General features: G+C 44.6%; 2 protein-coding genes across 4 annotated transcripts in view; one reads left to right on the top strand and one right to left on the bottom strand.

Annotated features, from left to right (window-relative positions):
• Positions 1–222: 222 nt before the first annotated feature.
• MFSD10 (major facilitator superfamily domain containing 10) lies at positions 223–24,989 on the top strand. The gene is made up of 13 exons (XM_034064885.1): positions 223–314; positions 2,664–2,853; positions 4,133–4,229; positions 6,249–6,352; positions 7,317–7,475; positions 9,266–9,454; positions 15,348–15,456; positions 16,481–16,592; positions 17,913–18,021; positions 19,986–20,076; positions 21,834–21,881; positions 23,269–23,358; positions 23,887–24,989. The coding sequence occupies exons 2-13, from the start codon at positions 2,683–2,685 to the stop codon at positions 23,991–23,993; spliced, it is 1,386 nt and encodes a 461-aa protein (XP_033920776.1). The 5' UTR covers positions 223–314; positions 2,664–2,682; the 3' UTR covers positions 23,994–24,989.
• ADD1 (adducin 1) overlaps positions 24,973–27,550 on the bottom strand; it is a 59,902-nt gene continuing 57,324 nt past the window's right edge. For all 3 annotated transcript variants that reach the window (XM_034064883.1, XM_034064881.1, XM_034064882.1), the window contains one exon: positions 24,973–27,182. In XM_034064883.1, coding sequence (XP_033920774.1) covers positions 26,830–27,182 — 353 coding nt within the window. In that variant the 3' untranslated portion in view covers positions 24,973–26,829. The remainder of the gene's footprint in view (positions 27,183–27,550) is intronic.

Raw genomic sequence — 27,550 nt, 5'->3', positions numbered from 1 at the left:
GTACCCCGTCAAACTGCCCCATGAGGAGCGGCGCTCTGCTGACGAGGCACGTCCCTCAGGCTTTGTGTCCCCTCAGTGAGAGCAGCGGCGGCTTCCCGCCTTGCTGAGGGGAGCCCGCCCTACCAGGGGACGGCGGCGGCCGCAGGGGCTCCCTCCTCGGCGGCGGGAGCGGCTCCATCCCGGCCGGAAGAGGAAGGCCGCCGATGCTGGGGAGGAGCCGCCACCGCCCGCCCGCAGCATCCCCAAGGGACAGCTGCTTGGCAGGCGGCGGGGACCCGCCCGCTCACTGCTGCGGGCCCGGCCCCGGAGGAGCGGTAGGTGGCCTGAGGGGGGAGAGGGGAGCGAGCGGGCCGGGACCCGGGACTGGGCCGGGCACCGCTCTCCTCGGCGGGGCTACGGGGGTCCCGGGGCTCTGCCGGGCGGCGGCGAAGGGTGCCTTGTGTGGGTCATAGCTGGTCCTCATCGCGGTCTCCGATGCTCTCCAGGGTCGACTCTTTCCCTCTCGGCGGCCCCTCTGCCCTCGGGCTTTGGCTGCTCTGGGAAACTGCCTTTTATTTTATCGTCTTTCTTTTATGCTCTTTTCTCCCAATGAAACTCGTGCTCTTGAACCGAATCAGGACTTTGGTAAGGAGCTGGTGGAGCCTTCTCAAGGTTTAACAGGTAAAGCCAGGCCTAGGAAACTCCAGAGAGGGGAACAGGGTGGTAGGAAAACACCAGAAGAATGAAACTCTTCTTGCTGGGAGATGACATATCTCTGTCTGTGCATTAGGGCAGAGCCAGCTTTGCTGCTGAGCTCTTCCTGAGAGACACAGCATCAAAACCCAGCTGGTCAAAGGCAGAAACAATGAGACACATCCTGAAGGGGATGGCTGGGAAGAAACCAGGATAGAGCCAAGAGAGAATCAGGGACACAAGTGTCCAGACAAACAACTTCACTAAACTGAAAATCCTCCCCCTTCTTCAAACATGTCTCATAGAAATCAAATGTCATGGTAGAGGTGAAGTGTTTTGTTTTTGCTGATGGGATGCCAGGGCCTATAAAATGTTTGGTGGTTTCCTGCCTAGCATAAAATATGGAGAGGTTTGAACAACAAAGCTGGTGAAGCACAAAGGCAGAAACATGTAGTACCTTGGGATATTGCGTAAGGGAAATTGCAACCACATAGCCAAAAGTGGAGCTAAATGAAAGGTCAGTGCTAGCATCAGTAGGTTCAAGCCGCACGCTAGTTGAGATGGCCATGAGGGTAAGGTGTAAAGGATGCTACCCTGTGTAAATAGCCCTGGAATAAAGTTCAGCTTGGTCATATAATTCAGAGGATGAATAACAAATTATGAAGAAAAGTGAGATACAATCTGCAACAATGAACCCATCCCTCAACTCTTGGACCTAAGCAGGATTTGACGAAAGGAATGGTTGGTTTTGGCTCCAGATGCTCTCATATCAGTTGGGTAAACAAATAATGCTAAATATTTATAGCGGTGATGACTTGCCATTTCATATAAAAGAATCCTGCACGTAACCAGGCTGCTCTGCTCACTAGCAGATTTAACAGCATTAAGGCAGGAGTTTAATAAATGGATTGCAGGTGTGTCCCCTTCCATGTTTACCTCATGATGTTTGAACTTTAATAAGGCTTCAGTGCTAGTAAACAGAATCGACAGTAAGGAAATGTCACACTGATATTTATTGCTAAGCATAACAAAGTATTATGATCTTCAATTAGTGTAATACGATGTTAAATGCACAAGTGCCCTGCATAGGTAATAATTTATATCAAGAATTGCTCAGTGGTTTCAATTCTGAGTCATCAAAGTCAATGGATATTTTGTCATTGGTTGACTTTCTTAGAGGAAATTCTGTCTCATTTTTAACCCTTGTAGTGCAAACCTCAGGGTTTGTTTTTTTTTTGCAGTAAAAAGGACTGCAAATTTGATTGTTTTATGACTGAGACTCTAATGTTTTACAGTTCTGAACTTTGTAGTTTCATAGTTTGTGTATTACTCCTTGATTTTGATACTTGTTGAAACTGAGATTTTTTTTCAGGATATGGGCTGGTTTCTTTGATAAATACTGAATTTGATATGGCCTAAATCCTTGTTTAAGACTTTAAGAGTTTTGGAATATTATCAAAAAAAAACCAAACTGGAGGTTCTGATATTTCTGACAAATTAAAAATGCTGCCTTAATCATTTGATGCCACATTTTTTGTTATTTCTTTAGTCATTTCTAGTATATACTGAAGGCATAAAAAACCCCATTAGTTACTTGAATGCCGATACTGAAAACAAGAGTGCCCTTTCTTATTTATTTTACTGTAATGCTGAGTTGAAAACATTTAGGAAAGTTGTACTAGCATTGCTCATGTATTAACCACCTCTAAATGCTCCTTAATTCTGTGTTTTACTTGGGATGCTCCTGTAATAGAGTTTATCTTATTGCCCTCATAGTCTGTTCTTGAGGGGAGCAAATTTGGTGCTGAGCTATTAACCAAGACTAGAGAGATGAGGTTCCTGTTCCCTTGAAAACCAGGTAGCTTAATATAGCCATAGCTTATATTTATTTCTGCGAAATCTGTAGAAAGTGAGAATGAATTAGCAAGATACTCTTATGAAAGGCCTGCAAAAAGCTTCCTACTGACTGGTTTTTAAATGGAATTTTTTAGAAGCAGAGCACCTGGAAACATGGCCCCAAGAGAGAGAGGAGCCAGCAACAGCTCCATCAGTGACAAGCAAGAACATAACTCTAGTCGTGTTATTACAATTGTCTTCCTGGCACTCTTCATCGACTTGTTGGGATTTGCTCTCATCTTGCCACTGTTTCCTTCCATCCTTGATTATTACAGCCAGACTGAGGTAAGCAACAGAGAAAGAAAGTCAGCTTGCTGAAAATGTTAGCTATGAGATATGTAGGGAAGGGTGGGAGAAAAATCACTTGCCTTGGAGCAAAGTGATTAGCTTTAAGCATTAGCTTTCTGCCTTAGCTGTAGGCAGAATAATAATATCCAGTACTTTTAAATGGTTTTATGGACTGTGTTTGTGATCCTGAATGAGATTCTTCCCTCTTCTTTTTTCATTAAAATGAGGGAGCTGTTTGGGAGAATATTCAGGTATGTCTTAGGAGCTGGTCCTTGTAATTACTAGTGCATTTGTGACTTGCACTAATGTTAGTGCTGAGACAGAGTAAATGACAATCTGTAACGGATGATTTAGTGTGAGGTGTCCCTGCCCATGGCAGGGGGGTTGGAAATAGATGCTCTTAAGGCCCTTTCCAACCCTAACTATTCTATGTTCCATACCAGGGTTTATCTAAGAACCAAAGAGATGAGAGCTTTAACCCAACTTGGGTATTTCACATGCTCACTTGCTTCCACCTCAGCACCATGTTCACTATGTCTCATCTTCCATTCTTAGCAGGGAGCTGGCTGCTGCTCTGGGAACACAGGGCAGAAAGTAGTGCTGGTTACTGGCTGTGCAGATGCTTTCAGTTACCATTCTCAGGTGGTATTGAACAAAATGTTGTCATGGGAGAATTATTTCTGTAGCCCACACATTCATCTTGCAGGTAGAAAAACCCCACTACAGATGCAGTTGTAGGCTTTGTCTTTCTTACAACCTTGTCTCTAATCCTAACTGTGGGCTTTGATCTTCAGGATTTTCTTCCACTTCCAGTATATTTCCTATAGCAAAGACCTTCTCAGGGTCCCCTTCTTTTCAAGTCCTACTCCCCTTTTCAGGAACCATTCTTTTTCACACCTCTCTGGACCTACATGCTCCTGGTTCTCCCAGGCTAGATAGTCTATGTACAGAGGGATACAGTATGTCTCATGTTGCCTTTTTGATTGAAAGATTCAGGACATGCCACTTTGTTTAGTTCAGGATTTAGCAAGTATGCTTAAAAAAAGTTCAAATTCAGACGTTCCCCCACCCAAATTAACTGCTGCCTCTTAGCATTCACAATTTAAGCTATTTTTAGTGTATGACAACTGACCAGTGAGGAAATTTTCCCTGGGAGGAGGAAGAGGGAAGGAATCATCTGACACTGCCTTTAGTTCACCAAGGTCTGATGCTTTCTTTGAAAATAAAGCACAGATGCCGTCTTCTTGCTTCTATTTCCCAGTTATCTGTTTTGCAGGATGGATTATACTTGTCATTGCAACGTGGTGTGGACTGGTTTGCAGTGATGGCTGGGATACCTCCAGAGCGGAAATACAACAGTGTCTTATTTGGAGGTATGGAGATTAAACAAGCTAACAGACCAAAAGTAAAAACAAAGGGAAAAAATAAAGTGTTACGAGGAATGAGGAAAATGCCAAGAAACACAGAAAACATTTGCCTGTTATTAGATTTAGATTTAAATAACACAGAAAATCTCTTACAGTAGGCTATTGGTTTTGTTTTCATCACACTGATAGCAACAAAGAGTTGGACAGCCCCATCTCCGTCATTTGGAGACACTTAAAGGCAGGACGAATGGAAAAACAGGAATGTTAAGAAATTCAGTGAGGACACATGTGAAGTCCTGCCTGTGGGAAAGAGTAGTCCCTTGAAATGATACAGACTGGGCAGAAAGGTTTTGAAGTCTCTGTCCTCAGAAGTTGTTAAATTATGACTAGATGAAACCCTGAACAATCTGGTCTGATCTCACAGCTGACCCTACAAGCAGGCAGTTGGAATAGGTGACCTCCAGAAGTACCTTTTAATCTGAATTATCCTATGATCTTGCCAATTTGTTCTACAGCTGCTACAGAATACAGGCCTGCAGCTAAAGGTCAGGAGCCTGCTGCGCTAGTCGCTGCACAGGCACAGAAATTGCTCTCTTCACAACTGATCTACACATGATTGGAGTTCAGTCAGTGGGAAACACTGGAAATAGAAGCTTGTGAGTTCAAGTCTCACCTTCCCCTTGGGCAGCTGTACTGCAGCACTGCTTCTAAATCTCATTAGTCTTATTAAAAGCAGCGGAGCTGCTGACTTGCAGGGTCCAGATGCATTTGAAGTCACTAGACGCTGGTGTGAGTGAGCTCCAGTGTACCTAGTGCAGGCAATCCAGCAGCATGTACATTGTGTTACACATCAGAGGCTCTTTGGTTCCTTGCTGTGTAGACAGTTGTGAGGAAACTAGGATCTCAGAGTATGTCTGGGTTCATTTTAATTGTTTATAAATTTTCTGTTATACCCAAATAAACTACTGAGCAGTAACAATGTATTCACATTTATATTCTAATAAAGCTTTGTGCTTGGGTTTTATTTTTTAGTTTAAAAGCCTTTTGCTTATCTTGGAGGAGGCCTCAGCTCACTAAAAGGAGGGGCACATCTGGGTGTTTTTACAGTGCCAGAAATACAAGGAAGAAAACTTGTCTCTCATTAAAATAAACTGCAAGTGTACCAGTCTGTAAGACTTTTTTCTACAGCTTTTTGAGCTATCATAGGCTGTTTTCCACAAGGTGTTCAGTTCATTCTGCCTCCCTCAAAACTTAAGTGAGCAGAACCTCTGGTCTCTCTTTCCTCTGCCTTTTAAAGCTTTGATAGCTAAATGAGCTGAGACAGATAACCCAGATTTTCCTTTAGACAGTGACAGCAAGGCTTTTTATTATGCCTGCTTGTTGAAAGTATAGTGCAGATTAATAAGTGTATGAAGCTAGAAATGGCAAGAGAAAAGAGGAAATAAAGATCACAGAAGCTGGAGGCAGATTTCAAAAGACTCTTGGAGTCTGGAATCACTCCTGCTTCTTAGGGTGCCTCACTAAGAGCAGTGCTTATGCCCTTTCCATGATATGAAGGAAAGAAAAACTAATTAAATGTGACAGAATCAGGTTTAAACAATCAAAAAAAAAAAGAAAATCTTAAAAGCACTGTGACTATTAAAAACTGTGTTATTTCTGCTCTAAGAACAGAAAATGCACATAGTCAGCCAGGAAAGCACTGGAGAATCAGCATTCCATTATAACCAGTGAGTTTCAAACCCCTTCTCACCAATGAAGTAACCAGTGGATCATCCAGGTCATACCTGTTTCTCTGCTCTGACTGTGTATCTGCTCTGTTTGTATGTGCCACCTCAGTTAATAACAATACCAGATCTGTGTTTTAAAGGTAGCTTAGTTTCAGAGACAAAGCTTCATTTTAGCTGTTGTTTTACATTTAACAGTGTGATGTTAAAGCGGTGTGATAGGTCTAGAACAGGCTGGCTGTGTTTGTATTCAAGATGAAGGCAGCAAATCTAATCATATATGTATTTCTATTTGATTTAGGTCTGATCGGCTCAATCTTTTCCATCCTACAGTTTTTCTCCTCTCCCCTCACTGGTGCTATGTCGGACTGCTTGGGCAGGAGACCTGTCATTTTGATGACGGTGGTATGTGTCACTTGCTGATTTTAGTCATGCCATCTCAATACACAGTTGAAGGCACTGGGATCTTGTGGTTAGCACAAAGGACTGGGAAACTGAATGTTCCAGATCTCTTGGTTGTTGACTGCTTTTTGCCAAGTCACTTGGCCACATTTGCAGATCCAACTGCTTAAGCTGAGTTTCCCAGAACCAGAATTCTACATAAAACCAAAATTGTACATTTTGTGCACCAAAATACCAGTCTGTTTCTGGGATTTTCCAAAATCCCTTTTGCTTGTGTACAGCAGGATGACTTCAGATGCTTTGTTTATAAATATTAGACTTAATCCCTGTATATTTTAGTTCCCTGAGTGAGTAATGAGGGTTGTTCACTTGATGACCTGTTTCACAGAGCCTGGGGATTATTGGTTAGGGAGTGCTATATAGCAGTGTAATATTTATTTCTTAATAACATTCTTCAGAACGTTTTCTCTGTTACTGGGCAGAGTATGGATTTCTAATTACAGAAGCACTGCAGAGCAAGTGCATACATACATGGTGGAATTTGGCAGTGAATGATATACAATTCCCCTTATTGCATATCCTGGAGAGTGAACTCAATAAGCATGTGTGCGTATGATTGATTATGAAATTTAAGGGCTAGAACTGTGAATTCTTCTTACTTTGAACTCAGAATTCTCTTGACATTGGAAACAAATGGAGTGGGATGTACAGAAGTGGTTTTGCGCCTGGGACTGATTTAGCTCTCTCTGAGCTCTTCTAATTTTGTCAGTAATCAAACATCTATATAAAATTTGTTTCTACTTCTTGTATGTCACTGTCCATGACATAGTGCAGTATCAGTATATTCAGACATTTCTGTTATGTGAGTTTTGGAGCACCTGTTGAAAACAAACAAAATGTTTGGGAAATGTGCAGAAGGGATACAACTTTGCTCTGCTTTATAAAGAACCTTTTCTTGCTTCTGCAGATAGGTTTGATAACATCATACTCACTATGGGCTGCCTCTAGGACTTTTGGCGTTTTTCTTCTCTCCAGGATCATAGGTGGAATAAGCAAAGGGAATGTCAGCCTCTCCACAGCTATAGTTGCTGACTTGCACTCTCCAAAAGCACGGAGCAAGGGCATGGTGAGTTACATGTGAAGTACATGTTTGGGTTTACTAGGATGCTTTTAATTGATTCAGGTGCTCAGAATGTCTTCCTCAGATATGAATGCATTGATCAAGTGAACACATGACTTCAAGATGCTACCTTGCTTCTGAAAAGATGCCATACTGTTCTGCTGGTGAGCTCTCAAACTTGACCTGTCAGTAACTTTTACCTACAAGTGAAGCACAGATGCCCTAGAGGTGGAGAAATTATCTGTCTATTATAACCATACCCCTGCTGATAACTTTAATCTTGATTGTAAAGTCTTAGAAATTAAAAGATCTTATGACACAATTTTGGTAGCTGCAGTTATAGGATAACCCATTTTTCTCACCTTCCCAAACTGTGGAAGTGCAGCAGTGCTGCACTGCACAGCATGCCTCTGACTTCCCCAGGTGCTGCACTGGCTCCAGGATCTGAGCTCAGCAGGTAAAGGCTGTGGCATTTGGCTGACCAAGCAGCAAGCAGTATGAACTGCTGCCTTGGCCTCTTCCAGAAGACAGTGGCCCAGCTGGAAACACCCTGCAGGCTGCACTTAGTCTGTGAATTACCAGTTAGATCTTTTATCTTACAAAAACCTTGGGGGCCCATACTTCTCTTAGCAGCTTGTTATAAGCCACAGTGTGGGATAGCTGCTTCTTAGGAGGGGAAAGCTTTAGGTTTCACAGTGATAACTAATGAATTTTCCAAACAATTTATTATAGTCCTGGTGAGCCAAAATACACTTTTATTTGTGTAGAGGGTTAGCCAAAGAGCATTAGTAAATAAAATGGGTCAGAGCCTAATTTTAGGGCCTGAGAGCAAATCATTTACTACAGCATGGCTCACATCCATGGTTTATACTCTCTTATTTTCCAGAGCAGAGTAGGCATGTTCATTCTGCTTTCTGGGAAGAGACTAGCATCTGATTGATGCTGTTCCCAAACTGTGATGGGCAGTTGCCTGAGAGAGTGCTAGCTGGGTAGGCTGGAACAACACTGGAGACTAAGGTGACACAGGAGCATGCCCTGGCCTTCTTTAGTTTAGTACTACAGATATAGTTAAATAGACTCAGGAAAGCTGGAGGATTATGTCCTGGGATGGCACATGTTTGGGTCCTGTATATGCAAGTATACATCTTTGATTGTCTCTTAAAAGACAATGAGTCAATGAGCCAGATCCTGCACTGTTTTATTCTTAAGCAATTTCACTGACGTGCTGGTTCAGATCAGTGCTCCTTCAAGCTCCCATCCACTGTCTACAGGTTCTACCTCTTTTCCTATGTGCTGGTTTCACAGCAAGTTAAATCCTCCTTAGTATGTTCACTAAACTCGGGTTGCTCTGGAAAGCCTCTCAGCCTGTGTGCTCTATGAGACAGAAATTCTTAAATACAGAAATTGCTGAAGCATTTTAGGAACCATAGACATCATTATGGTTTCCAACCATGGCACTGTCTTCCTTCCTCCAGTTTTACACTACAAAGTTTATCCTATAGCTGAGCAGTTCCTCAGGTGAGAATCATTATCTCCCTTCCCAGCTTCCTTTCAGTTTGATGTTTGTTCCTGCCACTTTCCCAGCTGGACAGAAAAGAGAATTGGTTATTTTGGAAATAACAGGTTTTTCACACTTAATGCTCTTTGCTGTGCACTCTCTGCATCCTCAGGGAGGTTTTGTATCTGGTTGTATTTCTTTAAGGCAAATGCCAGGAAATCCAACCATTTTAGAACTGAGCTACCTGAACAAACTGGTGTCTAAAACTTACATATCTGTGTTTATTGTGTCATTGCAGGCAATGATTGGTGTTGCTTTCTCCCTTGGTTTTACCCTGGGTCCCATGATCGGAGCTTACCTGGCCATGGAGACAGAGAAAGGAGAAGTCTTCTATCTCCGTTCAGCATTGGTAGCACTCATGTTTGCTGTGGCTGATTTAATTTTCATCTTCTTCCTACTTCCGGAGACACTTCCCAGAGAAAACCGGGTAAATGGACTGTCAATGTGGAGATGTGTGTTTCTGGCAAATACAGCATTTGAGTACTGTTGTAGTACTGGAAACAATGAAGAGACTTAGCCAGTGACTCGGGAATTTAGCTTATTGCCAGGAGCAGGATTAAATACTGGATGGTGTCACAGTTGCCGCATGATGGTCCCATCTCCTAGCTCCTAGTAATACATAAGAAATTCTTTCGAGCTAATGTGACTGCATAGTTGCTACTTTTGGTGTGTTTAAATTTATCAAAACCTAATGGGAACATGGGAGAGAGAGGAGAATTTTAAACTATGATCACAGTGCCTCTGGGGAGGAATTTCTGCTTATCGTAAGAGTAAATGCATCAGAGACTGGGTTTGCTTTCATTCAGCTGGTTATATGGAAGAAATTCTCTTAACCATTTTCCTGTCTTTGCATGAGTATTTTGAACACTGAAGTAGCAAATGACTGAGCTCTGGGCTGTGCTGCCTTCTGCAGATACAAAATACCTACACATGCTAAAATGCAGTGAGTGTGCATTTGTGGGGCCAAACATTAACTTATAATTTAATATTGTGTAATCAGACACTGTCCAAGATACCTGATTGAAAGCTGCTTGGAACAGTTCCTTTGTAGTGTGGGAGAGGCTGAATTCAGCCTTCAGTATCTGGGTGAAACACTTGATTTAAGGTTCTCAGCTGGATTGCAGCTTTACTGTCATCCCTCATTTCTAAGCAACAATTTGTTCTGGAAACTTCTGTTTGCAATGCTTCTACCAGGGCAAAACATTAGACCTTCCCTAAGCATTTCCCAGCAGGTTGTGTCCCATGAAATCCGTTGCTCATGTTATGTTCCCAAACACTACAGCTCTTTTATTCTTTTTCTTTTAACAGCTCTTCCATGTGTCATCTGTTCCCTTTTCCTATTTGGCTGTTTCTAAACATTTGAGACCAAATCCTGTTCTTAGCTAGAGCTGCACACTGGGGCGGTGGTAATGTGTTGATGTAAGGAAGTGCTGCAGAGCTAATCTGTATTCTATAAACAATTCCACTTGTAGAAGGATAAAGCATTTTAGGACTGTATGATAACTGCCTCCCCTTTTTATTACCTTCTTGAGAGTTCTTCTGCTAAACTAGTCTGTGTTAGCCAACAGGACTGAGTTTTGATAAGAAAATGAGTGCCCTGTCCCTGCTTTTTGGGCCCTGTCTCTGTGCAGCAGTGGGTATTGCATAGAATCATAGAATAGTTAGGGTTGGAAAGGACCTTAAGATCATGTAGTTCCAACCCCCCTGCCAGGGGCAGGGACACCTCACACTAGACCATGTCACCCAAGGCTCTGTCCAAACTGGCCTTGAACACTGCCAGGGATGGAGCATTCACAACCTCCCTGGGCAACCCATTCCAGTGCCTCACCACCCTTACAGTAAAGAACTTGCTCCTTATATCCAATGTAAACTTCCCCTGTTTAATTTTTAACCTATTACCCCTTGTCCTATCACTACAGTCCCTAATGAAGAGTCCCTCCTCAGCATCCTTATAAACCCCCTTCAGATACTGGGAAGCTGCTGTGAGGTCTCCACGCAGCCTTTTCTTCTCCAGGCTGAACAGCCCCTACTTTCTCAGCCTGTCTTCATACGGGAGGTGCTCCAGTCCCTGATCATCCTCGTGGCCTCCTCTGGACTTGTTCTAACAGTTCCATGTCCTTTTTATGTTGAGGACACCAGAACTGCACACAATACTGCAAGTGAGCTCTCACAAGAGCAGAGTAGAGGGGCAGGATCACCTCCTTTGACCTGCTGGTCACACTTCTTTTGATGCAGCCCAGGATATGGTTGGCTTTCCGGGCTGCAAGTGCAAACTGAAGCTGGCTCATGTTAATTTTCTCATCAACCTTCTCCACAGGGCTGCTCTGAATCTCTTCTCTGCCCAACCTGTAGCTGCACTTGGCATGGTTAAACTTCATGAGGTTGGCATCAGCCCACCTCACAAGCATGTCAAGGTCCCTCTGGATGGCATTCCTTCCCTCCAGCATATCAACCGAACCACACAGCTTGGTGTCATCGGCAAACTTGCTGAGGGCACACTCAATCCCACTGTCCACGTCACTGACAAAGATGTTGAACAAGACCGGTCCCAACACCAATCCTTGAGAGCCACCACTCGTTACTGGTCTCCAGCCAGACATTGAACCGTTGACCACAACTCTTTGAGTGCACCCATCCAGCCAGTTCTGTATCCACAGAGTGGTCCATCTATTGAATTGATGTCTCTCCAGTTTAGAGACAAGGATGTCATGTGGGACAGTGTCGAACACTTCGCACAAGTCCAGGTAGATGACATCAGCTGCTCTGCCCCTGTCCATCATTTCTGTAGCCCCATCGTAGAAGGCCACCAAATTGGTCAGGCAGGATTTCCCCCTAGTAAAGCCATGCTGGCTGTCACCAGGCACCTTGTTGTTTTTCATGTGCCCTAGCATGCCTTCCAGGAGAATCTGCTCCCAGATTTTGCCAGGCACAGAGGTGAGACTGACTGGTCTGTAATTCCCCGGGTCATTCATTTTCCCTTTCTTGAAAATGGGGGTTATATTTCCCTTTTTCCAGTCATCAGGAACTTCACCTGACTGCTGTGATCTTTCAGATATGATGAACAGTGGCTTAGCAGCTTCATTTGCCAGCTCCTTCAGGACTGTCAGATGGATTTCATCAGGGCCCATGGACTTGTGCACGTTCAGGTTCTTAAGATGGTCTCGAACCAGGTCCTCTCCTACAGTGGGCCTAAGGTATTCATTCTCACAGTGCATATAGGTTCCTCTCAGGGTCAGGTCCCAGTCATGCAAAATACACATAAGGTGTTTGATTGCTTATGAGACAATTGGTTTTCTGGCATTGGACCTTCTTGTGATTGCTGTTGGTGTTGGTGGTTTTCTGTGTCCCGTTTCAGCCTGCATCTGGGCTGTGGCCCCATGTGATTTATGTGTTGTAGGTCATTTGTCATTGCATTTGTCATTTCACTTACTTATTAGGCTACTTTGCTCTTTTCTTGGGCAATTTCTCCCACTCTGAGTGGAAGGGGAACGGTTTTTGTGGTCTGTGGATGACAGAGGAAAGGCAGGTATGTTGGCTGCCTTTCTGGAACTTGGTGTGGCTGAGCTGGAGGAGGTATACGAGTGGATGTGTTGGAAGGACAAAGCTGTAAAAATAGGGGAAATTATAATGATAACTGGTAGGAGGATGTGCCAGTGGGATCAGACATCTGTTTCCTTGAAATATGCTGTGTTCTCATGATAGTCTTTTTTTCTCTATCAATCATCAGTCCCCTTTTCACAGGAGAGAAGAAATATTTCACATTCATTCATGTTGGAGTAAACCTGTAGAAAGAGGAAGGTGAAAGGAGGACAAGGGGAAAAATGATGAGTTTTCATATGAAGAGAACAGTTTTCATTATCCTTCTTCTCCTTGGTTTTAGAACTGATCCACAAGTTTATCAGATTGAGAGTAACCAGTGAATATGTCCTGTCAAAACCATTGGTCTTATGTGAGGTGGCTAAAACAGCTCCTGCTCGGGAGAAGGGAGGAATAGAAAGGTCTCTAGTAGATTCTGTCCCCTTTAGAGTTGATGTTTAGCTAAATCATAGAATAGTTAGGGTTGGAAAGGACCTTAAGATCATGTAGTTCCACCCCCCTTGCCATGGCTGCCTAGCTGGAGGGAGGGTCTTACGACTGATAATGTAAGGACTATGTGTAGGGCTCTGGAGCATCACTAGTAGACTTACAGAAAAACAAGCTTTTGCTCTATGCATACTAAACGGTGTCTGAGGACTAAGGCTGCAGCTTGGAAAATGCAGGCTGCATCCTGATTTGGGCTGACTCTGAGCCTTCAAGGCATGTTACTTAATCTCTCTGCATTAGAAGAAAACAGTAAACAGATACTGAGAAATGTCTGGCTTTCAAGGTGACATTTGGAGTGATCATGACGTAAAATTGAGCAATTTCTGAGTGGTAAATCAGAAGCATAGACATTAAATACAAATTAGATGTTGCAGATTTTGAACCTGCAAAGAATCTAAACTCCATGCAGTGCAGCTGGTGGCATGGACTGAAACTGGCGGTGTATACTTTGCTATACGGGGGTGGTGAAATGCTTTGGTCAGGTTTAGGACAATGTTTTCATTATCAATCAGTGCATGAAGGCACTTGTAGATCACTGCTTCTAGGGCAAATAGAGGAGAAATTGAAAGATTTCCATGCACACACATATATTAAAGAATCTAATAAATGTATGTATATACATATTTTATAAAACACAATTTTAAGCATATACATTATCTGTGATGCAATGTATATCCTCTGGGCCAAACTAAAACCATCCTTGTAGTGCAAAGCAGCTTGGCACCTTGTCTGACATGGGTAATAATTTAAACCAGGTACAACCTGCAGGGTTTTTTGTTACTGGCAAATATGCTTGAAGAGAGTTGCTTGCTCCCAGATTCCCTGTGCTGTAGTGTAAACACCATCACACCAACAAATGCAGGAACTGAGGATTGCTACAAGCCAGCTTCAGGAAATCCTCTTACAGGCCAGACTTCTTCTTGAGAGTGTCTGTTTACTCTCTGCAGTATATGCAGTGCAAAGGGAAATAAATATCCCAGTTTTTTCTATGTACATCAGCAACTTTATGGCTTTATACAAAACCAGTCTAGTATATTGAACTGGTTGCTGTTGTGAGACTAATAGGATCCAGAGTTTTGCTGTTGGACACTCAGCAACTCTGACTATCAAAACAAGACAGCAATCATGTTAATACTGTATGGAAGGTTCATTTGTTTACAGCTTAATTAAATCCAGTCCATATTAGTCCTCAGGTCATGCAGAGATGAAGTCCCACTGATAATTTGACCTTTAATCTCTGCCACAAAGTGGTAGTAGCTCACTCCCTCCTTATCTGGGAAGAGAAAGAAGCTTATCAGATAAAGTCTGTGCAGTGCTTTGAAGTTATGAAATACTAAGTGTGATTATTCAGTATTCTTGAGGCTGTCTTATCTCTTCCTGTGGCTGTCATGTAAAGTGACAGCTAAATTCTCCTGCTTTAAAAGGATTTGCTTCCTTTAGAATTTAGGCATTATTTCTTCTTTAGCATATTCTTTAATTTTCTATACATTAGAATAAAAAATATGAAAGTTCAGTTCTCTATACATGAAAGAATAAGCATCTCCTGAGCATGTGTTGATAAGGAGCAGGGAAGAGTGCCACTAGGTTGAGATGTATGAAGCGCAAGGAGCAGAAGTGCTACAAAAGACACTTTCCTCTTCAGAAAGCCACACAATGCAGCTGGGTAGAATCTCTATAGAAAACTCTCTAAAATATCTTTAAAGATTCTTTCTTTAAAATTACATTTTCCTTTTCTTCCCCAGGAGGTGTCACCGGTTGGCTAAAAGAACAGCCAGTACCAAAACAGATTGTTGTTTGATGTACTACACATACTGTTTTCAGACTTGCAGCGCACAAGCAAATCCCCAGCTTCCCATGAGCTTGCAGGCAGATGTGCCACTGTTTTCCAAGTAAACGCTCATTGGACATGAGGGATGAGGCAGTAGGTGAACCAAATAAAGCCACCTTCAGTGCTGTAGAGAATGAGCTGCTTCTGCTTTTTAAGAACCCAGAGAAGAATGTGTTTTGTGTCTTCAGTGAAAGGTGTTGTCAGTCTTCTACCATCTAGTTACAGTGCAGAAGCCAGTTCTGTGTTCAGAAAGTCTGGGCTGTTATTATATCAAACCCCAATGCCATTTGCCTTATTTCATCTCCGATTATTTGTGTAGGTGTAGAAGCACATTCAACTGTTACTGTCAGTTCCTTGCAGTAGTTATTACATCAAGTTTTTAAACAAACCTCTTTCTTTCTCCAATCAGGTCTCTTCTGTGACATCTGGATTTCAGGCAGCAGTTGACTTGCTCAGTCCTCTGGCTTTATTTCGGTTCTCTGCAGTCACCAGAGGAAAGGAATGCCCTTCAGAGGAGAGTAAGTGTTACCTGCCTTTGCCTATTTCTGTTGTATGTCTTTTTGTATGTGGAAGTGGTTTCTAAGTGAAAACTTTACTCAAACCATTTCAGCATCAGCACTCTGTTCAGTCGTTTAAAACCCATCTTCCTAACTTACGAACAGGGAATTGCAAGTTCCCTTGGACACTGGTCATGTTATTCCCAAAAGAAGGCTTTAGAGATCAGTGTTTTGAAGATTTTTAACTTGTTTTTTCTTCAGGCACCAGCTGCAGCATGGGTTAGGCTGCAGTAAGTGAGGTGATTTAAAAAGGTAGATCAAGGCACAAGTAAAGGAGATGTGGTTTTATTCAAGCTGTAAACCAGGAAACTTCAGACTGGAGTTTTATTTCTCAAATCAGGACCTGGAGATGCAGGATTTGAGTTAGCCATTTCTCTATATGGAATTTTGCAAGCCAAAGAAAATAGCTCAGTGTTTGCCAGGTACACCAGCTTATCATTCATTCCTCCTTGCTGCTGCATCAGGAATAGAGTGACATTTGCCACTTCAGAGAAAACCTGCTAAACCCTGCACTGGCAGAAAGATAAGAAAGGTAAATTGGCACAACCTGTTTCTAGCTTAGAAAAATGGCTACTGTGATTTAGCCAATATGATCCTGAGAGCAGCATCAAGGTATTAGGTGCAATGCAGGCATTGATTAAAATAATGAACAAATAAATACTCCGTATCAGTGGGAGTGGGAGGCAGAGGGGCTGGGTTGGGTGAGTGAGACCAAGGTGAACCAGAGTGAGATTAGTCTTTTTAGCTCTTTCCCCTCAGAAGAAAGGAAGTAATGAGCAGAAGTCATTTGGGGGTATGTCTTATATTGGATATTTAAAATGAGCATCTGAGGTGAGAACTTTTCCCTGTACAGCTGATAAATGTTGCTCTATTGTTGTTGTTATATTCTCAAGCTATGCTTGAAAAAGTAGCACTGTGATTCTCTATCTCTTTATTTTTTTTCCCTTGGTGTTTTTCCCTTCCTTGTTTGTTTCTTTGTTTATAGATCTTCAGAATCTCAAAATCTTGGGCCTGGCTTATTTCCTGTACCTTTTCCTGTTTTCCGGCTTGGAGTACACACTGAGTTTCCTCACTCACCAGAGATTCCAGTTCAGCAGGTACAGCATACTTAGAAGATAAATGTTGTATGTTCTGTCTAGGATAGTTTCCAAAATCTGGATTTAAGGTATTTTATTTTTAAGAAAGGATTTCTGGGGTCAGTAAAAACACTCAGAAAGCAACAACTGCTTCAGTCATACTTCGGCTTTGTGGGAAGAATCTATGAAGATACAGGCAAACTGTTTACCATGAAAGGAAATAACCTACAACTTCTAATGACCAGAGAAAATCAATACATGAAGCTTCTGAAATAGGTACAGCTGGGTTAGTTCCATTGATTATAATTAAACCTGTTCTTTTCTTGCCCAGAAGAGATCTTCAGTATCAGGACAAATCTTGAAGCTCAAAAGAGGCAAATGATGGGGAGGGATAGCTGTGAGATTGTATTTACTCATCAGAGTTGTGCATTGTACACGGTGCACAGTCATTACATCATAGAGTTTGGTTTCCTTTAGTCAAACACTAGAGAAGAAAGAGAACAGAATCCACTAACAGCAGCTCAGCTTGAAATACTTTTCCTGCCAGCTCATCAGAAGATTTCCAGCCAGGGACATGATCTTGCATCTTGATTCCTTATGTATATCCTTCCATTTGAGTAATTCTCAGGGGTTTGTCTCATTTTTCCCTGTCTGTTTTTCATTACAGTTTGTGGCTTAACTAATGTGTGCGCATCAAGGAAGGGTTTTCTAGTGTACTAAGCTTCTGCACCGTCCTGTCAGGATAGCCATGTAGTGAGATACACAACTTGATGCTAACAGTGCAGGCTGTGAGACAAACAAGCTTGTTACAGAGGTGAGGACTTGGAGTTTGGTAGATGAGAGGTGAAAGGGAAATCTGAAGAAATATTTAAGGGTAGAAGGAATGATGTTGCAAGCTCCCTGGTGCAGTACATGATTACCACCATGTCCATGCCCATAAGAGTGCCTTTGTGACCTTAATCCAGCTCTGCATGAGTGGTGATGATGGTTGTGAGAAAGTGAAACACTTTTGCTTTGGAAACAAACAGCTCCTGGGCACGTGGCACAGGGCAATGAATGTGCTGAATCTTCGTGGGCCACCCTAGAAACTACATCACAACAGTCTGGAGATTGCAGCATTTGCCAGCAGATGTCCCATCCCTATGTAAGGCCTCAGAGGTTTATCTTCTTGCTGTCTGCTTGCCATGGAAACCTGTCAGCGTATTAACTTTGCACTGCTCATGCAAGCACCAAAAAGCATTTTCTCTCTTGTTCGGGAAAGGGTCTGCACTGGACCTGTGAATCCCAGGGTGGAATGCTCTGTGCGTGACTCCATGCTCTGTGTTTTTGCCTCCCTTCCAGCATGCAGCAGGGCAAGATGTTTTTCTTTATTGGAATAACAATGGCTGTGATCCAGGGAGGCTATGCTCACCGAATCAAGCCAGGAAATGAAATCAGAGCTGTAAAAAGGGTAACAAAACCTAATAATGTGCATTTTTCTTTCCCCTCACAAATCTGATGTGTTAATTTTTCAGTCTAAAGGGTAGTTGGATGCTGTAACTGTACTTGTAAAATCAAAATAAGTTTCTGTCTCATTAATCCAGCTAAATGACTTCTCAAGACCCTGGTTATTTGGCACTTCAGTTTAACTAAGCTTTTGGAACTTTACAGTCCTTCCTTACCATACCAGCTGCAGTGCTATTGAAACTTTGAGCTCTTCATATGTAATTGCAGTAAGGAATGAGAATAGAATGTCTGTCTGTGCAGGTAGAATGCTGTGAAGATTATGCTTTGTTTCAGTGATTTCTCTTGCAGTGCAGACATTGAAACTACTAAAGCTGCTTCAGGGCTGATCGCTGACTCTATTTCTGGCAAATTATTTTCAGGGACATCTTCAGTCTGGCTATCTCTGTGCTTGACAGGCTTTTCCCTAGAGTATGTTTCACTGGTGGGCAGGGGGAAATAGTTTCCTCCTCCAGTCTTTAATTTGTGATCATCAGTATTGCGTGTTACAGTGGCACATACCAACATTTCAGATGAGTTTCAGAGGCTTGCTTGCCTCTTTCTTCATAGAGATTCTGCTGCTTCTGTACTGGCATGACAGGGAACGGTTTCCTGCAGCTTATACAGCTGTGGGACAAGTAGACGTGTCATGTCATTTACACTTGTGCGTGGAACTCAACAAAGCAGGTCTCTGGACTTTGGTTGGCTGCCTGGTGATAGGTTTGCATTAACTGTTAAAGCCCCCATCAATTTATTATACAGTATTTTGAGGCCAGTGTGATTTTAACACCGGCAGGGTAAAGCAGGTCACCAAACTGCACTGCACTCCAGGGAACTGACTCAGCCTTTCTTATTTCTGCTGGTGAAACCATCTCCACCCTGTTCTCTGGCAGTGACCAGCACAGCACTCACTGTGTCACATAGAAAGTGTTTCCCTGGGAGTGAAAGCTCCTGCTGCTCTGTTAGTGCTGCTTCATCTCCTGCATCAGCTTCCTCTCTGTGCTCTGCCAGCCTGTCACTGCACTGCAGCTCATGTGAACTGTGGGTTGCCCCACTCATTTTCATACATCGTCCCCTTGCGGGCACTGGGAAGTGTGGTTACCTCCACGTACTCGGTTCAGTTGGTCTGGGCTGATGGCTTCTTGCAAACACCATGTGCACTGTGCAGGAACTCACTGACCCTGGAGTGCTCCTCCTGTGGATCTCAGATGCTTTTGTGGGAGTTCCCCCTTTTGCTGAAGTTATTCTGGCAATTCCTATCACATGTGGTCTCCCTTAGCATAGCTCGAGACGTTTGGTGGGAGTGAACACACAGCAGATCTTAACTTGCTGCAGAAGCTCTGTATGTATGGGAGAGACAGCACAGGGGAGCTGAAGTCCAGGCTCTTGGAGGAGATGAAGAATGTTTCTTTCAGGGTTTGAATTCCAGATGCCATTCCCTGCCCCCAGTTTTTCTTCTTCCCGCAGCAGCATGGACTCTGAAAGCTCCTCTGCTTTTCCTCAGCAGAATTGATTTTATCTTTACTGTGTTCCTGTTGGGAGCTGTGGTCCTGCTGCACACAAGCCTTTTGATCGCTTGTGCTAACTCAGGAACTTAAGAGTTAAAACTAGATTTCTGTCCATAAGAGAGGGAACCGCAAAAATCATCTTCCCCTCAGCTGCGGGAAGTTGGTGGTGAGATAACTGCAGCCTGTGGTACAGGGGCCTCCAACATGTGCTCTGCAAGCATGGGACAGTGACAGACAACAGACCAGGAAATTACCCCTTGTGTGGCCATCCAGGTGCATTTGAAATGCCTACTTGAGAAGAAAGGGCTTTCTGCTTCTAACTTCAATGTAGTCCCATCAGTGGCAGAGAACTGGCAGGAGCCCTAGAGTTAGGCTTCAACAAGCAGGGCTTAAACGTGACTCTGTGACTCATTCCTTTTTGCAGGCTATTATATTGCTGATTCCAGCTTTCCTGCTAATTGGATGGGCTGCAAATGTGGCCATGCTGGGCGCTGGACTGCTGCTGTACTCTTGTGGTGAGCTATTCAAAACACACTGAAAGCTAAGCACAAATAAGTTTTCTTCTTCTGTTTATTCACCCCATTAAAAAAGATGAATTTCTAATTTCAATTCTGGAGTGACAGAAAGTTGACGTTTCTGTTTATAAAAGAGGGGAGAAATTGTGTCTGGGTTTTTTTCCTGATGCTGTTTGTATCACAGGAAGTTGCCATGGTGATATTTGGACGCATCCCCAGTGTTCCTGTTGTCCTCTTGTTTCACTGGAGAGCTCTTGAGGGTGTTGTCTTCCCCTTTTATCAGACCTAGAAGCAGAATAATCACTGAACAGCTCAGCTCAGGAGAAGAAGGGAGACAGCATGTCTTTGTGTTGTGGTGGCTGCGTTATTCTGTAGGCAACAGCCTGAGGAGACCTGTGTGCTCTGAAGCTGGAGGCCAGAGTGAGGGTGAATCAGCGCTGCCCTGACCACTGTGGCACTGCTCCCCTCTCTGCACTGCAAGCTGCTGGCTCAGGGAGGGAGCAAAACTCCACCTTGTTTCTGATAAGTATGGAGTGTTTTCAGAGGTGTTTAAGTGTTTACATCAGTAATATGCTGCCAATACCTCACCTGTTATTGAGGGGAGTAAAAGTTGGATTCCCCTGCTGAAGTGCCTGTCATAAAAGAGATTTCAGGTATCAGCAATGCTGCTAACATTATAGTAACATAATAGTTAGCAGCATTGGGAATAGCAGAAATCTTTTCAGATAGGCTAGATGTTTCAAATGTGACTAATTGCAAAAGCAGAAGGCTTCTCTTTTGCAAGATACAGCTTGATTTAAGAGTGAACTGTAAACCACAAAAATGCATCTCGTCAGCAGCTTGCTTATCTAGGGACAGTTGTGTGCTTGACAGGTTTCAAAATCTATGTTTTATCTACAGATTACCTTGGTTTTGAAGCCCAGCAGTGAGGAGGATGAGAGGAGGTGTTCATTTTGTCCAATTGTGCTTCTGGGTTAGGCGCCTCATCTTCCTGGGCTCTGTACCTGGGCAGAAGGCCCCATCTCCTCCCCAGTTAAGCCAGATAGAAGTGCCTCTGGAGCAGCCTCTTCTCCCCCTCTTCCTCGCTCTGCCCCAGAAGTTAGGGTGCTTGCAGTTAAGGCAGCATGTCCATGGTTCCTGCTCCCCTATTGTCCTTTCCCTCACAGAAAAGGTTTTTGCTTTGTATGCTTAAAACACTTCCTTTCTTGGCAGAAAAGGCCCCTGTTTCAGTAAGAGGGCAGTGACTGCTGAACATCTCTTGGCTTCTGTGTCCAAAGATTCTGAAACCTCTTCTTCTTGTACTCAGCTGTCATTTCCAAGACAGAAAGTAGCTTCGTCCACCTGTGAGCACAGTAAAGCCACACACACTGGGGACTGTGATTCTGTGAACAGCCACCTCGCTGTCACTTGAAATGGGAGCAGTTCACTTTCCCTGCTCCACCTGACAAGACTGCAGTGATTTGAAAAACTACCAGTGCTCTGATCTGACCTATCCACCCTGTTCCCATGGGCTCACGGAGTGAGAGGCACTGATGTGAACCATCTGCTCCGAGCATGCATGGCTCCAGGCTCTCTGTCCAGGTTGGCTTTGAGGCTGTTTTCATTACTGAACTGGATTAAAGACGATGATCCATTGTTGGTGCAGTGCCCCAGAGCTCAGCATATTTCTGTGCAGTAGTAACAAGTTAGGGCTGTGTTTGTCACTTGTGCTGGTTTTGAGCTCTGCTGTTCACTGTTTCTTTTGTGGATTTTTCCAGCTGCGGCCGTTGTTATCCCGTGTTTGTCAGCAGTGGTGTCAGGCTATGGTGAGTGTCTTTCCTGCTTTGAGCAGCAGCCCTTGACCACATCACTGACTTTTGTGGAGGCTTGGCTGAGGTACAGAACTGACCTCACGTTCAGTGATGCATTAACAAGAATACTCAATGGCTTAGGTCCACCTTGGATCCAAGTGTTGGATCAGTGGCTCTGCTGCTGCTTGGGCTGTGTAAGGGGCCTCTTTCCACCCAGATGCATTCACAAGGACAGCAGTGATGCTGAGTGTTACAGTGAAGCGAGTAACCCTGAAGCGATAATCACCCTGGCAGGCATGAGGCTGAAGTCTAGAGAAGAGCTTGTGCTCTGCCTCACTGCACTTCAACAGTGATCCATGACCACAGCCATCCCCTGATGGCACTGGGCTGTGTTGAAAGGAGGCAGAACCCTGTCTCACTGGAGCTGCTACAGCCTTCAACCCCTCTTCTGTGAGCATCCTTCAGGGATGGAGAGCTGAGTGGGGCTGCCAGGGATAGGAGGATAGTCTGACCATGGGAAACTCAGGACCATCCCACAGGGGAGCATAGGAAATCCCAAACTGCCCTGTACCTGTTTCTGCAGCTGACAGCACTCTGTGGTGGACAGGTTCAGAGCTGATGAACAGCAGCCATCTGGTCAGTGGCTGTCAGCACCACACCGTATGTGTTGTACTGCATAACGCAGCTTGTTCCAATGATACCGGGAAACATGAAGCAACCTTATTTCTGGTTATGAGTAAAAAGATTAGGAAGCATAGGCAAGGAATTAGTATAGTGGCAAAGGCCACAGCCGGGACTGAGAGAGGGAGTGGCCTGGGTTCTCTAAAAGAGACACCAGCCATCACTGCCTGCAGGAAAACCATTTCTTCCCAATTCCTTAGAGAAGACCTCAGGAACCTTCCGAGTTGTTCTGGGCTGGCAGCGCTGGTTGCTATGTAACCTAGTAAAGTGGCTCTTGCTGTGGTGCTGTCTGCAGATGACACCATCCTTTCTTCAGCTCTGCCTCAGTTGGTTGCCAGCACTGCAGTGCTTGCTGAGGTGGCTATGCCCATGGATGTCACTTACGCGTTGCTCTGATTTGACTTGCATCCATGGTTCTGAGTGTATCAATCACACCTGTGCCTCCTCAGCAAACCTGGTACAATGTAAAGATTGTTTCTGTTGGGTTTTGGGGGTGTGGTGAGGAGAATGCACTCCATGTCCCTGACCAAGCCCTCTTGACAAGCCTTGCTGGTTTCCCATGAAGCAGCCATGTTTATCTTGGTGAAGGGGAAATAAATGCAGATTAGGCAGTGAGTGTGGAATGAAAGGAGGGGGAGATGTGTGTGGGAAACACCTCCTTCCAGAGCTAGAGCAGTGCCCTGCCCCTGCAACCCCCCCCAACTGCTCTCTGCTTGCACAGGCTCTGCCAGCCAGAAGGGGCGAGTGATGGGGATCCTGCGGAGCCTGGGTGCCCTGGCCAGAGCCCTGGGACCGATCCTGTCTGCTACTGGTGAGTGCAGCCTCCTGCTCCTTCCTCCTCTGCCAACACCCAGCACAGCTGGGGCTGAAGGGAAGGGGAAGCCCCATAAAGTTGTCTTTGCAGAAGTAATGCTAAAGCATCTGTAACCTATGAACTAAAGAGTCCCCAGCACTCAGGACATACAGAGTGCCTTGTGGCCCTGGCTAAGGCCAAAGGAGGCTGTGCCTGAGGAGCACTGGTACCCTCTGAGGGGGTTTGGCCCCCTCATGCTGTTACAGGGACAGAGTGAGGGGAAGCAGCCACACAGTACATCAAAGCTGGAACTCAGACCTAACGTTAAGTATGCAAAGCCAGAATCTGTTTCCTGGCTGCATCCATGTGCCAAGCATCCAGCTCACCAAACCACTGTCCCACAGTGCCTGTGCAGGACGGCTTTCCAAGAGGAAGAGCCTGACTGGGCTTTACAGCAAAGCTGCTCCCAAGTGCAAGCTGTGGAAAACAGCAGCTCCAGTTGACACAGGTGCAGAGACTAACAGGGTAAATCTGCTTCCTTTGCAGTTTACTGGCTGGCAGGGGCCGAGGTTTGCTTCACCCTCTGTGGTGCTTTCTTCCTCGTCCCCTTCGCTTTACTTGGTTCTATAAAAGAGCCACTGAAGGAGGAGTAGGAAGGAACCACAGAACTACCACCGGCTTCACAGGACCGCTCCTCGACCTGACTCTCAGCACCCAACACTGCTGTTCAAAGAGGAAGAGGAGGACTCTGACCTTCTGAAAGGGGCTACTCCATAACCGCTCTCAGCAACAACAGACTTCAGGTCTCCTACAGCCCTCCCCAGGCTCCGTGTCTCATGATCTCCCTCCCAGCCAGCTTGGCTGGTTTCACAAATAGAACCACCACCAAACACTCCCAGACCCATGGAGTAAAGCACTGAGCCCATCAGCCAAGCAGGGCTGTCACAGCAGCAGCACAGCCCCTGCTACAACTCTCTGCCAAGCACGGGTGAAGCTGCAGTGCCCACTGTGCTCAGCTCTGCCTCTTTCCCAGTCCTCAGCCTCCACTGCCATGGACTGGTCTGTGCCTGGCTACCAAAGAACAGCCCCACAGGGGGCTCGCACCAGGTACTGCCGCAGTTGGCACCCTAAGGCGCAGGGGGCCTGGTAAGACCTTGACTGCCTGCCTTGAAACATGACAGTCAAACCCAAAAGCAAGCAGCAGCTGCAGGCTCCCCCAGCCGGACAGAGACTGTTTTAATACACAATTAAATTGAGAGATGTTTTATATTTCTAATTCTCTGTGATGGTTTCTGCTGCCCAAGCAGTGTGCCTTTTGCATTACAAATAAACTCTTCCATCAGACACTGCTTTGCTCAGTGAATCACAGTGAAGACCTTACAGCCACCTCACCCTGGCAAAGCCCTGTGGGGACCAGAACTCCCTGCAGTGCAAAATACCTCCTGGGGTACCCTCCCTCTGGTGGGACCACCCATGTGCTGTCCCAGGATGAGTGGGGAAGGAGCCCTGCACCCAGTGGGAATACATTAAAGCAGCCATTAACACATTAACCACCAAAAGAAAAAGGAACAAATTAAACCTGACAGGTTACAGCTGTAGAATAAAACTGCACAAAGGTTTGAAAGCAGAGCATGAAGGTTTTAAGACTTTTATTTGTGAGTAGAACTTAATGATACAAGAGAAAGAAAAATACAGGACTTTATTCTACCCCAAAGTGTGTAACCATAGCATACATGACTACATTTCATACTGTAATACAAAGAATTAAAAGAACAAACTACAAAATTAGAAATTAAAGAGTCATTGCATACGTGGTCGAGAGAAATGGAGGGACTCCATTAAAGAACTGAAACAGACAGCAATTAGTCACTGAATGAGGACCCTGCGCTAGAACACGATTCAGCAAGGTGAGCACTGCACTCTTAGAGTGGGCAGAGGGGACACAAGGTTCAAGCACACGTGAAGCCGCTGCGGCCCTGGGCAGTCACCTGCCTTGTTTTGGCATCGACCCCACTTCCAATTCTCTTTCCACACCCAAAGCTCCCATTTCCCCTTCCATCTCCCCACCTGAGCCGTGCCCCTGCTCTGCCGCAGCAGTGTAAGGCATTAGTTTGCTGCTATTTTACCAACTGCAACGTTTACTATTGTTCTAAGAGGTGACAGCCACATCCTGTTTTCTACAGCCGCTTGCCGTGAGTCAGCGCATTGCCCTCTCCTCGCAGGGCTCTCAGCGTTTGCTGCTGCTGAACTAGAAACACTGACACGAGGAACCAAACGGGTTCCAGCCCTCCCTACCCCACCTGGCACTACTGTTAGGACGGGTGACAGACAGAAGCATGGCAGTGACTGGGAAATAGTGAATTCAGTGGCAGAAAGTGATTACCATGCTACATATTAAACAAACATTTATAGCAAACTGTGAAAATACACCTTTTAAGGTTACTTGGGGTTTCTGTACTTCACTGCTGGCAACAAAAATAAAATATTAAAGAAACACCAGTTTTTGTAAGTGAAAATAATTCATATAAAACAAGGTTACCTATTCAGTGTAACGCATTTACATTGTTATCATGGGAAGAACACACACGAAATGCTGCAAGCAGGGTTTACGTGCAGCAGCCCTGCACCCAAACCTTCTGCTTAGCCCAAACCAGCAGCCCAGGCTTCACATCACCACTGCGAAACCTCCCAGACACTTGCAGTACAGTTACTTTTAACCTGTTCTAACAGCCTAATCACCATGTGAGCAATCCATAGGGGGGCAAGACTCAAAGTCACATTTCCCTTAAACTGCATTTGCTAGGAAACAGGATTGAGCTCTTAACGCACAACTGTGAGCAGAACACACCATGGTTATTTCAGTCCTGGACAGCAAAGATGATTTCACAAGCCAGTTAGAAAATAAAGTGAAAAACACCTTTGTTTTGTTACAATGGTGAGAGGGGAGAGAGAGGAAGGAATGGATTAGCCTCAAAGCTTGACTAAAACAGGGTTTGTGAGCATGTACTCACATGTCAGTTCAAGAACACCTCCTCTCGAGAGCGCCACTGCAATAGCATCCGCTCAAGAAGTCAGCATTTAAAAAGAAACTTACTTGTGACTTGGAACAGAACATGGGAGAAGAACGCTCCTTGGTGTAAGCCATGTGTGGTTTATTTGTAATTGTGAACATCTCTTTATTCTTTTGTAAAGCAGTGCAGGCTTTAAATCAAAACTAGCGGTTCGATGCCTTCCACATGGAAGTCATTCACATTTGATTCCAAATTCGGGATCAGATCTGCGGTAGCTGCTGAGAACACGGGATTAGCACCTTTTTGCCATTAGTTTCTGGTTATAACCTCAAACAATCAAGCCATAACTCGAGGGGCTGGTTGGGTTACTTGTTGCATTCATTTACATAAGTACGACAAAACACTCGGGACGATCTGGTACATTCTAGTGGTTAATGGAGGTGGGAATATGACAGTGTTTCTGCAGTGTGTTTGGCCTTTAGGAGTCACTCTTCTTTTTGCTCTTCTTCAGGAAGGAAGGAGTGCGAAACTTCTTTTTCTTTTTCGATGGGGACTTCCCTGGAGATTCATCACTACCTGCATCAGCTGCCGGCCCCTCCTCCGTGGTTGGTGTCACTGGCTCTTCAGCAGGTTGAGGCTGGGGTTCCTTGGTTTCCACTGCAGGTGATTCCGTTTGGCTTTTGGGCACATCTTCCTCACACCTCCCTTCCTCCTTCCCTAAGGGAGGGAAGCTGAGTGCTTCTGAAGGCTCGTCAGGGGTGAGATCTGGGAGGGTTTGCTTGAAAGTTGCAGCGTCACTGTCATCTCTGTAAGTCTGGTCCTGCTGTCTCTCTGGTGGAGGGACAGACAACACCACAGTTAGTTTTACCTAAGTGTCCCTGGAACACAGAAGTGAACTGAGTTGATTGTGAACGCGCTCTATAAAAAACCTAAGAGATTTACTTTGCAGAAAAGCCTTTGTAATAGGTCTGGTCTCGTGCTTTGTGCACAGAGGTACAAACAAGATACTCAAATGTTCTCTTTGTCTTTAAGCTTCTGACCACAGAACAGATAAAGCCAAATTCCATCATGTGGATGTAAACCAGCAAGAAAGCAACTGTTTCAGTTCTTTCATGTTTTACATGTAATGTACAGGAGGTTTTAGGGCAGTAAGCAGGAGCTGAACCTGCTCTCCTGGCATTGAGGAAATTCATCATGAA

The sequence above is a fragment of the Melopsittacus undulatus genome, chromosome 7 (genome assembly GCF_012275295.1).
Source record: "Melopsittacus undulatus isolate bMelUnd1 chromosome 7, bMelUnd1.mat.Z, whole genome shotgun sequence".
NCBI classification, from domain to species: Eukaryota; Metazoa; Chordata; class Aves; order Psittaciformes; family Psittaculidae; genus Melopsittacus; species Melopsittacus undulatus.
This window is presented reverse-complemented; position numbering and strand designations above follow the sequence as displayed.

What these genes read in the sequence shown, in the direction of transcription:
- MFSD10 (XM_034064885.1), top strand. Translation starts at nt 2,683, where the DNA reads ATGGCCCCAAGAGAGAGAGGAGCCAGCAACAGCTCCATCAGTGACAAG. An exon ending in ACTGCTGCTGTACTCTTGTG is followed by an intron (nt 20,077 to 21,833) that starts GTGAGCTATTCA and finishes GGATTTTTCCAG; the next exon opens with CTGCGGCCGTTGTTATCCCG. An exon ending in AGCAGTGGTGTCAGGCTATG is followed by an intron (nt 21,882 to 23,268) that starts GTGAGTGTCTTT and finishes CTGCTTGCACAG; the next exon opens with GCTCTGCCAGCCAGAAGGGG.